We start from the raw sequence: 15,491 nt of genomic DNA, 5'->3' as shown, positions 1-15,491 counted from the left end.
CACTAATAATAACCCAAATTTATCATCGGATTACTTTATTTTTTAAATACTTTTATTACGTATGAGGGTAAATGGAAGCTTTTTGAGTATGAAGATAATGATAATAACGAAAGTAATTTTTTAAGTAAATTAGTGTATTTTAAAAGTATTAGTATAATTTGTCGAGTCTCTCCAAATTAATAAATAAGGAGGATATTATGTACAATCGAGGAGTGTAATTTATGGATAGGTTAGGGTTATTTTTTTTTTTTGTATAACGAAACTGTCGTAAAACGTTATACTTTTTAAGTTAGATAGGTTAGGGTTATTTTTTTTTTTTTTTGTTAAACGAAACTGTCGTTAAACATTGTACTTCTTAAGTTAGATAGGTTAGGGTTAAATTACACTCCTCGATTGTACATAATTACCAATAAGGAAAATAAGAAAATATATGGTGATGGCGATATTTTCATAATAACAGATGAATTTCTTATCTAAAAATGTAATAGGGATACAAATAACAATATGCATACTAAAATTAACAATTGATTTTTTAGTTAAATGTTGTTAATGAAACTTAGTAATACTTTTTTTCGTAACTAGTGCTTAGGTTTTAAATCACTCTATTTTTAAGAATATTAAAATGTTTTGTACCATTCTGTAAACAATCTACTGACTGTTGACTGAAGGCTTTTTCTCCTACAAATAAGACTACATAATTATGGATAAAAATATTTATAACAGAGAAAGGGTTCTTTGTTCAAAGTTGCTTGGATAAGCGGTGATTACATTTCCAAATAAAACACGTCATTGGAGCGAGTCAAACAGGTTACATGGTGATAACAGCGACTTACCCAAGTCATCCATGGTAACGAAACCTTCGAGCACCTGACGCACCAATATAAACTATAAGTCTATTTCTAAAGTAAACTATACATTGAAATGTTAAACAAGTGTTCTCAAATACAAGATGCTATAAATACACACTTATCTCACCAAAAACATACACGAAAATATTAGCCAAATATGGCAAAATCTTAAATGTTGGCACACCTGACAAAATGTCAGAATTACATGTCCAATATTTTTGACAAAGTCACTGAACTTGTTTTCCATGTTGTTTTCTGTTAGTGCGTTCCAAGTTCCAACTTTATTATGGTTTTAAAATATTTGGTGAAAAGAAATTGAATAAAAATTTCAAAAGATGTGAATGGTCTATTTTTTTGTTATAATTCATTCTTTTCAAAGCAAAATGCGAAATAACATGAATATTAAATAACAGGAATATGGAATGGTTACTTCGCTGTCAAAGTGACAGTGAAATCTGGCAGATAGAATGGAATGTATTTTGTATTCGTATCCGTATCGATTTACTTGAGAATTTGTGCATAAGTGTAAAATACGCCCAGTTTAAAGTAATTTATTGTATTCTAAAAGACATTCAAGTTTTAAATATGAGTAATACAGGGGAGCAACTAACTTTAGCGAAAGACATCAAAAGAGCCATAGAACTGTTGGAAAAACTTCAACAAAGTGGCGAAGTACCAGCTACGAAATTAGCAGCATTACAGAAAGTGTTACAAAGTGATTTCTTAAATGCTGTTAGAGAAGTCTATGAGCATGTGTATGAAACAGTAGATATTCAGGGATCCGCTGATATTCGGGCGTCAGCAACAGCCAAGGCGACGGTGGCAGCCTTCGCCGCAGCAGAAGGCCACGCTCATCCTCGTGTTGTTGAGTTGCCTAAAACGGAAGAGGGACTCGGTTTCAACGTAATGGGTGGGAAAGAACAAAACTCTCCTATATACATTTCAAGAATTATACCAGGAGGTGTTGCAGATCGCCACGGTGGCTTGAAGAGGGGTGACCAGTTACTCTCTGTCAACGGTGTGTCAGTAGAGGGGGAGAATCATGAGAAAGCTGTTGAGTTACTGAAACAAGCTGTTGGATCTGTAAAACTTGTGGTCCGCTACACACCAAAGGTACTAGAAGAAATGGAAATGAGGTTTGACAAACAGAGAACTGTTCGTCGGCGTCAAAACTATAATTAAGTAGATGTTCCAAATTTGTAGAACTACATAATTTGTATTAATAATGTACACAAATTGTATTAGTTATGTTTATGCACTAAATTTACTGCCTGTAGCAAACGCTATTATAATATTAAAAATAAAAGATGTATAAGTCATAATTTTTTAATATGTATAATAATAAAATGTATTGTACCCTGAAAATTAATTTAAGTATGGTATTGAGTCTTAAGTGTTATAAACTTATCCTCATATTTATAACACTAGAGGTAATAAAATATGAGACTAAAATATGGATAGATGAGTATAGAATGAAATTTTTGAATAACTTAAAAGATAAAAATAAGTGGATATGATTTCAATTGATAATTTTGTAAATAGTAGTTTTATTGTGACACAGCATCAGTATTTAAGTTATGCACTTACTAAATAACATTGATATTATTCATAAACTTAATCCTTAGTTGTACATTAGACAAAATTACTATGTATTACTTGTTTATTATTGGTATTAGAGTTATTAAATAAATGTATGAAATGTTAAAATTAATTTTATTATTTATTTATTTATTTGAACATTTGCATCTTAACTACCACGAATCAAATGATCCAAAGTTATATTTTGAATCCTTTTTGGGTTTTTTTGCTGGTACTTGTGGAGTCCCTGTCTGTTTGCTTGTCGACGCTACTTCTTGTAAATTAAGATATTTCCCAACTCCATCTCTAAATACTTTTAGCGGTTGTGCTGTCGCTTTCTTAGGTTTCACCCCGACTTCCTGTTCTACTGCCTGTTTCTTTAATTCTTCCGCTCTTTCCAGTGCAAGCTAAATAAAAATTATAATAATTTTATTTTATAACACTAAAATCATTAAATTATAAGAATAGATTTATATTTTTGAAATTTCCTCAATACCAACGCTCATATGTTTTATACCTAGTTGTATAAATATTTACTTATAAACTGGATCTATGGTCTTATAGCTCTATACTGCGCCTTAGAGAGCATGTAAAACTGTTGGTGTCAGTCGTTATCGTAGATTCTAATAGCAGTTATTACTCATAGGTTACTCATAGGTAGGTAATGTATGGTGAATTGAGCCCCAACATTTCTCATGCATGAAGGCAAGGCCTTAACCCAGAATTAGGTGTTTTACTAGCTGATCCACATACACACTTTTAAATTTTTTCTCTATCATTTGCTATCTATTCTTGCTATGTTCAATAATCATGCAATAATACCATAGTAGACTAGTTTGAAACTTTTAAAGAATATGTAAACATTCACTCACTTGTTCCTCAGCTTCAGCAAATGGATCAACGAACACCTGGGCTACCTCTATGACAATATCGTGTATGGGTCTGTCTTTATTATCTACTTCAATCTGCTCCATTGCACTTAAAGTATCGAGGCCACCGACTAATTTTCCAAATATTGTATGTTTGCCATCTAATTGTTTACACGAGCGAAATGTGATGAAACTAAAAAATATCAAACATTAGAAAAGCCGCATTTTTTATCAGTTGCAAGTACTTCACAGGGTTTAACCACTAAATTTAAAAAAATATATTTTAACTAATTGTAAACCCTGTGAAGAAAATCTTAAAGGAAGACAAACACCATAATATAAATTAATATAATTTTTTAATAGAACAGAGAGACAGAGAAGACAAATAGAAGAATCTAAACAATATGGATTAATGTGGCCTTTTTAGGTATGAACCAATTAGATAATAACTCACAACTGTGATCCATTAGTGTTAGGTCCAGAATTAGCCATAGACAGTACACCACGACCAGTGTGATGTAAATTTGGCCTTATCTCATCTTCAAATGGTTTTTTCCATATTGATTCTCCACCTAATCCAGTCCCTGTGGGATCGCCACCTTGAATCTGAAGATAACATTAAAAAGATTTCAGAATTTTTATTATAGTATTTCATCCACTAACCCTTTTTAAAACAATATAGGTACTTAATCAATTTTTTTCTTTATCCTTACCATGAAGTTTCTTATCGACCTGTGAAACTTGGTACCATTGTAGTATCCACTGATACAATGTTTGATGAAATTGTCACAAGCTTTGGGTGTCACATCACAATATAATTCAAAATTTAACTGTCCAATATTGGTTACTAGTCTCACATATCCTAAAAAAATTAAATATCCGATTAATATTACTGAAAGATAATTTAAAATATGTAGGTTGGTTTTGTTGTATGAAGTAGGCTTTAAAGACACTTGAATTATCATTTTACAAATTAAAATTATATTATATTTACTGATTTTATTAATATACATTAAAAGATATTACAATGTCTAAAAAAATCAAATTCTGAATTGGAATAACACTGTACTCCACTGATAGCAATAGAATCGCCTTCTTTCTTAATTCTCTCATATTCATTATTTATAAAAAAAAAAGAAAAAAAGAAAAAAAAAATTAGATTAAAATTTTAAATGTCAAAGAAACTCAAAAGTTCTCCTCACTAATATTATAAATACAATAGGAAAAGATTCACCTTTTTTTTTAACCCTCTCATATTTGACTTCATCATCACCTATAATAGCAGCCTCATGTATAGTTTCTGGCACCATGGCAGTCGACGTAAAACTGGCTGCTACCATTCCAGTAGAATAATGCGCTGCATTGAATTTATCTGCTACCTAAAAAAATACAAAAATATAAATAAAAAAACTGCAGCTTATAGACACCTGCAAAACCAGAAGCATCTCAAACATGTTATCGACCCTATCCACAATCCCCCTAGGAGCGCTAGTCACCTTACCACAGAAACGCAACACTGCTTGAATGTAGTATTATTTGACTGTGATCTTCTGTAAGGTCGCAGTACTCACCCCGTTAGGCTGCTCCAGATTTTCAGCTTACTTTTAATAGAGAGATACTTTTTAGTGCTAAGCATGCCTTACATTATTTCTGTCTATTTTTACTGTACATGTTTGTTCTTTTGGTTTACAATGAAGAACAAATAAGATACAAATTTTTAAAAACTATCACTAAATATAATACTATGTACAATGTATTTATCCTTACCTCTTTCTTAACTTCTTTTGCTTCAGGAGCTTTATATTCTCTTTCAAGCTCTTGTAAAATGTCTTTTGTTTCAGCTGATACTGTCTTTAGCCTAGCATGTGGGTCCTTCCTCATAGCTATTTCCTCTGTGAAATTATTTTTGTTAGTGTTCAAAACAGTCAATAAGATTAAACATTTTATGCTATTAACAAGCATACTCTCTTATTTTGTTATTATAATACAATGTATCATTGAAAGAACAAAATCGCTTCTTTTAAAAGATTGAGTCCTTACCTTCTGTCTCAACTTTCAAATTATTTTTTACATGATGAAACGTAGATATATTAAATTTTTTCAAGTTATTAGGATCCTGTATAGTGATGATATCAGCTCTTGTGAATGGTGTATCATTGATGAGGTCTTTCCAGTTTTTTCCTTTGATATTGAGTTGTTCAATTGCTTCATAACAATACACATTACCACTAGTACTAACGGCGACAATATGAGAGTTCTTTGTAAACGGTTTGAATAACACAGGGCAGTGGTAGTCATCTTGTGAATTCTTGAAGAAGTTTAGCTTTATTAAACTTTTTATCTCTAATTTCTGAAAAACATAAAGAAACTAATTTTTACCTATTATTCCAACCAATGCAATAAAAACTACCACAAGGAGATAAGTATAAGTATTAAGTAAGATAATTTTAGTATTTTAGATAAAATTTTACATTTTATCTAAAATACTCAAACAGTTGTGGCTTTTTGCCCGTAATTGACAATGTGACACTTGTTTAATTGAAGGAATAGTATTCTGCCTGCCAACGTGGTATAATTTGAAGTCAGGTCTTCACTACTCCCTATAATTTAAAGCATTACCATGTACATACACAACCTTGTTTACAATTCTGTGCACAAATGAGATATGTGTGAGTTTGCAGGTTACATTTCAGTCTATCTTCAAACATCAAAATATGTAATAATAATATCTGATTGGTGTTTTTAGAATGAATATAAGAAAAAAAATAGATGATGAAACTTTATTGTATAATAACCACCTTGTAAGATCTAGATTAGGTAAAACCGAATTAGAAAAACCGAATTATGGTGTTTTTGGGTGTGGAGGGTGGAGGGTGTAGGGGAATCTATACAAGGTAACACTGTCACACCTCAAAACCCCATGGTTATGGAGATATCCATGGTTAAAGTTTTGAGGTTAGAAGAAGAATTTAAAGCTATTATAATACCTTTGAGCTCGTACTGTTTGCATTGTGTGACAAATCGACACTTTTAAACAAAATAACGCGTCAGACATAATATTCTAATAAAATTAGTAACATTGCGTGCTAGAATATAGGTTTAGAAATTCGAAAAATACCCAAAACCGAATGGGAGCACCCCACTGTCCACGTGGTCTTGGTCTGTCCTACCCCTAGAGTGTTTTTTTTGTGCCGCGGAGGCGCGAAGGGAGGGCAGCCCTCGCCCGCCGTGCGAAAGCGCGCGGACGAATGCGTAGAGAAGCGGCTGAACGGAGCATGAGTGAGCGTGCTTTCGCACGCAAGGGCGGAAGGGCTGCACTTCCCGCAGCGCCGGAGCCAAGCGTTCCTCTAACTTTCGAAATTCTTCTTCTAACCTCAAAACTTTAACCATGGATATCTCCATAACCATGGGGTTCCAAGGTGTGACAGTGGTACCAGGGGTAGCGTTCCCCACCCTCTCCCCCCCCCATCCACCCACGGTCCCGAAATTCGGTTTTACCTAATCTAAAGCTTTACCACCACCTTGTACTAACCTTCCCTGTGACAGGATTAACTTTAAATTTCTTCACGAATGGCAATAGAGGTTGTAACTCAAATATATTCCCATCTGCGTCACAATACGGATCTTTGAAAGGTTGTAAACATAAACAGCAATGGTCAAATGGGAGCCTTTTAAACGTCGTATCTTCCTCCACAAGCGTTCCTGATCTTTTACCACCATATAACGTTGTCCATTCGGTATGGGTAATGTACCTTAAATTATAAATAGGTGTTTTAATACCTCAAAACAAAATTGAAGACGTATTATTTATTGTAAAAATAATAACATTTTATCTTTTTGATGTTGGCGTTTCCCCATTTTGCAATTTTATTTACTTCCTAGATAAAGTATTAAACAATAAAAACGAGTAACTTTTTGTTAAAACTTATTAACTAAAAATGTAACACAAATGTTATTGAAATTAGTTGAATTGTAATTGTAGCTCTATCAAAAATGTGTAACAATTATTTCTATTATGTATTTATTATTATTCTTGGGCTTAATGGATTATTTCTCTTTTCTATTGCAAAGAATAACAAAGAAGAATAAGTTATCACTCTGTCAGTGTCAATTTGTCAAATTTCACAGAGTACTATGGTATAAACATATTTTATCTATGGGTATAAACTATAAACATCTATCCAAGCTGACAAGAATAAAAAGGCTGCCATTTTCTAAAATCTAATTTGAAGATCAAAAAATGGCATATTATTTGTATATTTGTATATTTTATATACTACAGCTTTTCACTCACAGCTTTGCCCGCATAAATTACACGATTTTCGCTGTTTCTGTCCCTGTTTTCTGTTATTAAAATATAACCTACGTAATACGTTAGTTTGATAATCACAACATTAGTGAATAGTTTTAGTAGCGGTGGGCGTTATTTAACGTAATCGGTTTCAGTAACTAGTTACGAAGCTAATAACCATATACGTAGTTTCGCCGATACGAATGTAACGATTATTTTACGTACGCAGTTTTTTTGCGTACGCAGTTTTATCAAAAACTTGACACAACGACCGGCGCATAAGCGTTTTGCCTAATAACTGTTAGAAAAACTCAATATGCACTATTATAAAGTTTATTAATTAACACATCAGTACTTAACGCCACTAAGTAGTATCGAGACCGCCTTTTACGTCTGTTCCGTAGTCAGTATATATTCTCTCTGCTTTTGATCTACCACCGCCAAAACTAAATAAATAATTCCCCGTCAACGTCCATTCCCCTCTTAAGTGTCAACTGTGTTGCCATGACAAACGAGCTATCAAAGGCCTGGCAATTAACCGATTTTACTGATATTAAAATGATAGTGTTGCTAAACCTTAAAATAAATGTTTTGATAATTGATCCATATTTTTAATACTCTAACATTCGGCTAATCCTGACGTCAAACGCGGCCTCGCGTTTATAACACAATACAAAAAAAAGACAATCAAATAAGAGAAGAAAAAAAAACAAGCATTCTTAATCATAGCCAATAACTCTTAGAACTAACATCGACTATAGGCTCTCTAACCCATAGCGACTCACTCTTAAGACTAACATCGACTATAGGCACTCTCACCCATAGCGACTCACTCTTAAAACTAACATCGACTATAGGCACTCTCACCCATAGCGACTCACTCTTAAAACTAACATCGACTATAGGCACTCTCACCCATAGCGACTCACTCTTAAAACTAACATCCACTATAGGCACTCTCACCCATAGCGACTCACTCTTAAAACTAACATCGACTATAGGCACTCTCACCCATAGCGACTCACTCTTAAAACTAACATCGACTATAGGCACTCTCACCCATAGCGACTCACTCTTAAAACTAACATCGACTATAGGCACTCTCACCCATAGCGACTCACTCTTAAAACTAACATCGACTATAGGCACTCTCACCCATAGCGACTCACTCTTAAAACTAACATCGACTATTGGCACTCTCACCCATAGCGACTCACTCTTAAAACTAACATCGACTATAGGCACTCTCACCCATAGCGACTCACTCTTAAAACTAACATCGACTATAGGCACTCTCACCCATAGCGACTCACTCTTTTAACATCTCTTAGAAGTCCGCTTGTCACAACTCTCTTATATATTTCTGGTAAATTAAATGTATTGAAATAAGATGATCCGCCTCTATACAATAATTTAAGTATATATTACTACTATGCATAAATTATAATTATCTCTCTTTATTATTCTCAATATGTTAAACAATCATTCATTCTTTTTATTAATCACTTTTATGGTTAACTTTCGTAATTGTTACATGTTAAAAGTGTATATCTTTATCTAATGATCTTATAATTAATTTACATTAACTTTACTCTTTTTTTTTCAATTTACTTCTTTAATATAGTATAATCATATACAGGATACGTAATGTAATCTATAATACATCGGTACTACAATTCACTCAGCATACAATTGTACATATAATTTGACATATAATTAGATATTCACTTTTATGGTATTACATAAATAACTGTCTTTCATTACCATGGTATCATTATTTTTAAAATCATACATACATCAATAATTCATTCTATAACAGTATATAAGGTCTATATCACCTACCATCACTTTAGTTATAACCAAATCCACTTTCTACTCTGAATCACTTGTCATTGCATCATTAAAAACTAGCCAAGGGTGTAGCCTATCAACAGCAAAAACCGACCTATATGGTTTACAACCTTCTTTTCTAGTAATGGGGGTATCCTCTATCTCATAGCGATCATTACCGATAATTTTTGAGATTCGAAATGGCCCTACACATTTAGGCAATAATTTGCGACTCTGTCCCGGATCTGAACGGATATCTCTCTCGACTCTTACTAAATCTCCTAATTTATATTGTGTTGGTTTTTTGTGAGACCTATCAAAACGTTCTTTCTGTTTTTGCTGATTAATTTGAATTCGGGACTCTGCATCAGACCTAATCTTAACTCGATCTAACGCGGAATGAGAATCCGCGACTATAGGGTTCATGATACCGTCCGAAACGCCTGTTGTTTGAACACCAAATAACATCTCAGAAGGAGTGCGATTGGTGCTTTTGTTAATAGTATTGTTTAGTGACCATTGAATTTGTGGTAAGCATAAATCCCATTCATTTTCAGGTTTACCGTGATTAGCAGCAGTTATGGCATCGACTATAGTCCGGTTGTACCTTTCAACCTGGCCATTTGCTCTGGGAGAGGCAAAAGCATTCAAAATATGCTTGATACCTCTACCATTAATAAAGTTTGAAAACTCTTTGCTAGTGAAACTTGTACCACGATCTGATATTATACGGCGTGGTACTCCAAAAAGCGAGAAATATTCTGTAAATACTTGAATAGTGGTGCTACTCTTAGTATTTTTAACTGGTTTTATGTATATAAATTTCGTAAAGGCATCAATGATTACTAAAATGTGACAATTTTTCTTTTTACTTATAGGAAATGGACCGCAATGGTCAGTGTGGAGCGTATCAAATGGTTTGCTAATTTTAGGTATAGGATGGAGCTCCCCTTCTTTAGCACCGGCCGGTAGTTTGTTATGTGCGCAGCTTAAGCAAGAATTGCAATACTTTTTAATAAATCGTCGCATTTTCTTAAACCAATAAATTTGATTAACTCTACTGTATGTTTTTTCAAAACCGAAATGACCAACATCGTCGTGATTCATACGAACTACCTGCCATCTTACCGATTTCGGAACTACCCACTTTAAATTGACTTCATTATTTTTATCAATTACTACTCTATATAAACGATCATTTTTATATTGTATAGTTCTTATGAATATCGACTATATCTTTAGTGTCTGGATCATTTAGGATGCTAATTATTCTTTGTATCTCTGAGTCCTGTTCCTGCACTGTACTCAGCCACGCATCATCATCTATTGCTAAAACATCGACAACGTCTACCACGACCTTTAATTCAGACGAACTGGGATTGCGCGATAAGGCATCAACGTGACTCATTTTAGCCCCATCTCTATGCTGCACTGTGAAATCGTATTCTTGCATAGTTAAGTACCAGCGAGCTACTCTAGGAATCAAATCCTTTTTAGTCATTGTGCTACGTATAGCGGCACAGTCCGTAACAACTTTAAACGTTTTTCCTAAAACATAGAGTATGAATCGAATTAAAGCACAAACTACTGCCAGAGTCTCAAACTTATACGAGTGTAGTTTGCTTTCATCTGATGTGGTCTGACGACTGTAATATGCTATAGGGTGGAAAGTCTGTAAATTTATACGTTGCATTAATATGGCGCCTATACCGATTTTACTAGCATCTGTATGAATTTCTAATTCGGCCTGGGGATCATATAATGCTAAAACGGGTCTGGTGGTTAATTTAGATTTTAATTCATTGAAAGCCTTTATCTGTGGCTCATCAAAACACCACACAGCATTCCTTTTTGTAAGATTCGTCAGAGGTTTTGCTATCACTGAAAAATTGTGAATAAAACGTCGGAAATAGCTAGTGAGCCCAACAAACTGTCGAACCTCGTGAACGTTTTTAGGTATGGGAAAATCAATTACCGCCTGAATTTTAGCTACCCCAGGGCGTATACCGTCTGCACTGATCTCATACCCCAAATAGTTTATTCGAATCTGAAAGAAATCGCACTTTTTTATATTTAACTTAAGTTGAGCTGATCTTAACAATTGAAAAACTCTTTCCAACTTGTCTAAGCCTTCTTCTATTGTTTGTGATGTCACTAAAAGATCATCCATATATGCTAATGCTAGGTTTTGTTTACCTTTCAGCATAGAGTTAATGATTCGCTGGAAAACGCTAGGTGCATTAGCAAGCCCGAATGGCATTCTCTCAAACTCAAACAAACCATCCGGTGTTGCAAATGCAGTATACCGTTTACTGTTTTCACACATGGGCACCTGGTAATACCCTGATGTTAGATCAAGGCTTGTAAAGAATTGATTACCCCCTAACCTATCTAATTGATCCTCAATGCGAGGCAAAGGATATTTATCTTTAAGTGTCTTTCCATTTAAGGCTCTATAATCGACACATAGGCGTTTATCGCCATTTTTCTTACTGACTAAAATAACTGGACTTGAATAATCAGAAGTACTTTCACGTATGATACCATTGGAGAGTAAATCTTCTATAATCTTATTTAGGTACTCACGTTCACTCTGGGAAACTCTATATGGATTATATCATCATTACAGCCTATACAGTCCACTGCTGGACATAGGCCTCCACAAGTTTACGCCAAAAATAACGTGAACTCATGTGTTTTGCCCATAGTCACCACGCTGGGCAGGCGGGTTGGTGACCGCAGTACTGGCTTTGTCGCACCGAAGACGCTGCTGCCCGTCTTCGGCCTGTGTATTTCAAAGCCAGCAGTTGGATGGTTATCCCGCCATCGGTCGGCTTCTTAAGTTCCAAGGTGGTTGTGGAACCTTGTTATCCCTTAGTCGCCTCTTACGACACCCACGGGAAGAGAGGGGGTGGCTAAATTCTTTAGTGCCGTAGCCACACAGCACAGTGCCGTAGCCACACAGCATATATATATGGATTATATACTACAGGTCTATTGTCAGTTAGGTTAATTTCCATTTCAGTTAGATTTGTTTTACCTAATTCTCCTAAATTCATTGCAAAGCAATCTCTGTATTTTTCGATTAATTTAAACAATTTTTGTTTCTGATCCTCGGTCACTATTGTACTTATTTTTACATCCGCTAAAGGTAAAGGCTCATACTGTTTGGTTTCTGTAGTTATACCTACATATTCTTTATTTATTTCGTGGTATTGCTGTCCCCGAGCTAACAAAGCTCCTTTAGTAATTTTTAAATCATTAAGTGACAAGTTGGCTAGCATTAGATACCCTTTACCTGCTTTGAACTGAAATATACCTGGTAGAACAATATATTCGTTGTTAGGTAAAGTTCGAAGATTATATTGAACAAATAGCCCTTCCGAGTATTTACTATTTGTAGTGACATCAATGGGCATAGTAGTTTTTGGTTCAATAACGTAATCACTTTCTGCATACACTTTAATTTTTAAATAACTATTAATCACATCTGGGGTTTGTATAAAAACTAAATCATCATTTGTTTTCAAAAGTATTACATTAGGTTTTTCCGTAAATGACTGCCCAACCAGAATTGATGTTTTTAAATAATGATTTTCTACAACTAGAATTTCCGTTTCAGCCTTAACGGCGCCTATTTGTAAAGTGACTACTACTTTACCAATTGGTTTTACAGAAGAATTGCCAAAACCCTGCAAAATTGGTAAGTTATCAGTAGCCCAAGTATCATGCAAGAGTTTTGCGTCAGATTCTCGTATAAGAGTACACTTACTGCCTAGGTCAACGTATCCTCGCAATGTTATATCACCCACTTTGACGTCTTTGTAAAATTTTGCATTATCGGACTCACTATTGGTAATACGCATGACACTCTTAGTTCGTTCCGTCGAACTATTATTTTTATTAGCTTCGCCAGTATTATTACTGTTCTTGCGACAATCTTTAGTTTCGTGGCCTAATTTTAAACAAAAGTTACACCTCTTTATTGGTTTATTACATTTTAAACTTATGTGTCCCATTTCATTACAATTGAAACATCTAACTGTATCTGTGCTATTATTGCCTTTAATTTGTTCATTTGCTACCTTATTAAACTGTCTGGATTGTTGATGACTATTCCGGTTGCGATTATTGATGGATGGCGTGTTGGTTTCATGTTGAGATACCGTGCGCAAGTAGTTAAGGACCTGTTCTGGTTCCTCAAACATACAGGCACCTGCCCCCATTCGTACAAACTTGTCATCGATACCATGTATAAGGCAACCAACTGCCTTTTTACCAGTTATCTCACATTTATTTATAAGCGCAATTTTGTCATAGTAATAATGTTCTAGAGGTTGGCCAAACCTACACCTAAGTTTTAACATTGTTGTTAATAAATCACCGTAGTTTTCGTTTGAGGGAAATGCTAATTTTAATTTTTGTGTCCACTCATCCCAATCATATAGGACTGAGGATAAACCCTGATACCACTTTTTGGCTAAACCACTTAATTTAGGAAGAGCATAATGACATATTTGGCGGTCATTCCAAGAATAAATCTGCGCACATTCGTTAACCTTGTTTATCCAATTTTCTATTGTTTGACTATTTTCACTAGGGTCAAATTCTGGAACAACACTGAACGCCACCGGAAAATTGTTATGAGCCCAAAAATTTGAAGTTACTGGCGCAGAATTACTGTTAGGGTTATTTAATCTAGTAACATTATTTGTTGCGCTGTTATTGTTCGACAAACAAAGATCAGTTTGATCATTAACTGCAATGGGTATATTTAACCTATTTAATCGAATCGGCGATGTCAACGGGGGAGTTTTAGTCGACCCCCGGTTAACATTCCTACTGAGAGATTTATGTCTGCGACGCTTAGAATGCGCTTGTTTTTTTTACCATGTCTTTTATGGCTATGCTTACGACCTCGATTACGTTTCTTTCTACGTCGTGACCTACGTTCATAATCGTCACTATCACTAAAACTAGAATCTGTAGAAGTACTATCTACGCTCGATTCCCGCCGTTTTCGCTTAGATTTTCCCATTATCTCCACTAGTGATGCAATGAGTACATGATTCAAGATATACTTAGGAACAACAAATACAAAATTTTATATATATAACAAAACTAAATATATACTATCACAATATTAAACACAGCATTAATAGACACCGGCAGTAAATCCGGAAACAGCGGCAATAAGTAGGTACATGGAACCTCAATTAAGATATATAAACACACCAATAGCTATGTAGTTTAAATTAATAATAAAAAAAAGCCATATAAGATTAATAATAACAGTTTAAAAACAAAGATCAACGATAATTGTACATTTCTATTTCGAAACACATCGCGTAGTCTACGTGTAGTTACTTCAAAATAAAAAATAATAATAACAGCTTAAATAGTTTTCACTTGTAAATTAAAAGAACACTAACGCTGACCTGATTATTATAGTTTAGATATTAAATAGATCACTTTCACTAAACTTCCAAAAACATGTGTGCAGTTTTTTGTTTACCGCTCGCGTACCTTCTGCATATGAGATATGCGAATGAGATAATCAGGAGCAATTTAAATTTTGAAGGACTTCGCAGTAGCTCGCTAGTAGAATTTTCCTCGCTTTGGTTCGATATCGATTTTGAGGCGGCAAATGTTAACGTAGCCACATGAAAGTCAAATAACACTTTAAGATCTGACCTTAACATCCAAGATCGAGGAGACCGCAGCATCGGGCACGTAGATTAACTATCCCACTTCTGACTGTTAGAAAAACTCAATATGCACTATTATAAAGTTTATTAATTAACACATCAGTACTTAACGCCACTAAGTAGTATCGAGACCGCCTTTTACGTCTGTTCCGTAGTCAGTATATATTCTCTCTGCTTTTGATCTACCACCGCCAAAACTAAATAAATAATTCCCCGTCAACGTCCATTCCCCTCTTAAGTGTCAACTGTGTTGCCATGACAAACGAGCTATCAAAGGCCTGGCAATTAACCGATTTTACTGATATTAAAATGATAGTGTTGCTAAACCTTAAAATAAATGTTTTGATAATTGATCCATATTTTTAAT

General features: G+C 34.3%; 2 protein-coding genes across 2 annotated transcripts; one reads left to right on the top strand and one right to left on the bottom strand.

Annotated features, from left to right (window-relative positions):
* The first annotated feature begins 1,301 nt into the window (after positions 1-1,301).
* Positions 1,302-2,555, top strand: LOC123653705 (protein lin-7 homolog C). Its single transcript, XM_045589698.1, has one exon. It carries the CDS (start codon positions 1,434-1,436, stop codon positions 2,028-2,030), a length of 597 nt encoding a protein of 198 aa, XP_045445654.1. The 5' UTR covers positions 1,302-1,433; the 3' UTR covers positions 2,031-2,555.
* On the bottom strand, positions 2,543-5,662 carry LOC123653704 (RING-type E3 ubiquitin-protein ligase PPIL2). Its single transcript, XM_045589697.1, has 7 exons — positions 5,336-5,662; positions 5,063-5,187; positions 4,530-4,674; positions 4,009-4,157; positions 3,750-3,901; positions 3,299-3,488; positions 2,543-2,833 (listed from the first exon to the last, which is right to left on the bottom strand). Exons 2-7 carry the CDS (start codon positions 5,174-5,176, stop codon positions 2,600-2,602), a joined length of 984 nt encoding a protein of 327 aa, XP_045445653.1. The 5' UTR covers positions 5,177-5,187; positions 5,336-5,662; the 3' UTR covers positions 2,543-2,599.
* Between the last annotated feature and the right edge of the window lie 9,829 nt (positions 5,663-15,491).

The sequence above is a fragment of the Melitaea cinxia genome, chromosome 5, assembly GCF_905220565.1.
Source record: "Melitaea cinxia chromosome 5, ilMelCinx1.1, whole genome shotgun sequence".
Taxonomy (NCBI): Eukaryota; Metazoa; Arthropoda; class Insecta; order Lepidoptera; family Nymphalidae; genus Melitaea; species Melitaea cinxia.
This window is presented reverse-complemented; position numbering and strand designations above follow the sequence as displayed.